Source organism: Buceros rhinoceros, unplaced genomic scaffold (assembly GCF_000710305.1).
Source record: "Buceros rhinoceros silvestris isolate BGI_N320 unplaced genomic scaffold, ASM71030v1 scaffold23929, whole genome shotgun sequence".
Taxonomy (NCBI): domain Eukaryota; kingdom Metazoa; phylum Chordata; class Aves; order Bucerotiformes; family Bucerotidae; genus Buceros; species Buceros rhinoceros.
Window position 1 is genome coordinate 220 of NW_010432424.1, and position 1031 is coordinate 1250.

At 65.6% G+C, this 1031-nt stretch overlaps 1 protein-coding gene across 1 annotated transcript in view; it reads left to right on the plus strand.

The window, feature by feature from the left end:
• Window positions 1–191: 191 nt before the first annotated feature.
• LOC104500178 (aquaporin-10-like) overlaps window positions 192–1031 on the plus strand; it is a gene marked incomplete at its 3' end in the record, with an annotated part of 1757 nt that continues 917 nt past the window's right edge. Inside the window, exons 1-2 of the mRNA XM_010143781.1 lie at window positions 192–296; window positions 971–1031. The exon at window positions 971–1031 is cut by the window's right edge and continues 9 nt beyond it. Of these exons, the coding sequence (XP_010142083.1) occupies window positions 192–296; window positions 971–1031 (166 nt within the window). The remainder of the gene's footprint in view (window positions 297–970) is intronic.

Sequence of the window (1031 nt, forward strand, 5' to 3'; positions counted from 1 at the left end):
CTTCGTCACGAGGCACTGCTGTCCCCGGCCCCTTGTGGGACTCTGGTCCCTGCCAGGCGTCTCCCTGCAGTATGGCCCTTATTGGTTTAAAGTCTGCGTGTTATCACCCACCCCAGCCCCAGGGCTCATAAAATCATGCTGGCACAGAGACACGAGGCCACTGTCACTGCTGCCCATTCCCAGCTGGCCCCATGGGCACCGCTTCCTTCCTGATGAGGGCCAGGGCTCTGCTGCACATCCGGAACCAGCTGCTGCGGGAGTGCCTGGCCGAGCTGCTGGCCAACTTCGTGCTCGTGGTGAGCGGGGCATGTGGGTGGGCCGGGGCTGACCATGGGGCAGTGGGAGGTGCTGGGGGTTCCGAGGTTCCTGTGCCCGTCCCTTGCCAGGCGTGGCGGGGGCAGGGTGCCTGCACCACGCTCACTGAGTGACTCGGTGCTGCCTTGGCCTCCTGCTCGGACCCTGCTCTCGCGGCGTGGCACGGTGTCTGCTGTGGTGCCTCCAGTGCAACGAGGGCATGGGCACTGCCACCTGTCACCCCAGGGAGTGGTGCTGGGCAGCACGTGCCTTGACACCTCCTACCCTGGAGCAGGCAAAGGCTGTGGCTCAAGCAGCGTTCGGGCTGCGTCCGGTGGTAGCAAGCAGTGACACCATGGCTGCTCTGACAGCTCTCCTTCCCTGCCACCTCCCCAGGGAAGATTGCTGATAGCACAAGCAAGGCCAGTTTCCGCATCCCTGCCTGTCTCTAACTGGTGCCCCAGGCTGTGCCCAGGGGGTGGGAGAGCAAAACCCCGGGGAGAGCACGGCCGAGATAGCAGAGCAGCCCTCACCTCGCTGCCCTCCTGCCACAGGGCATCGGTGCTAAGGCCACCAGCAGCCGCAGCGCAGCGGGGCAGTGGCCCTCGGGGAGCAGGGGCAGGGTCTCGGTGAGGGTCTGGGGGGTCCACAGCGGAGCCGTGTCCCTCTTCTGCAGCTGATCACCCTGAGTGGCTCGGCACAGACGGTCACCAGCTCTGAGACGAAGGGAAACATCC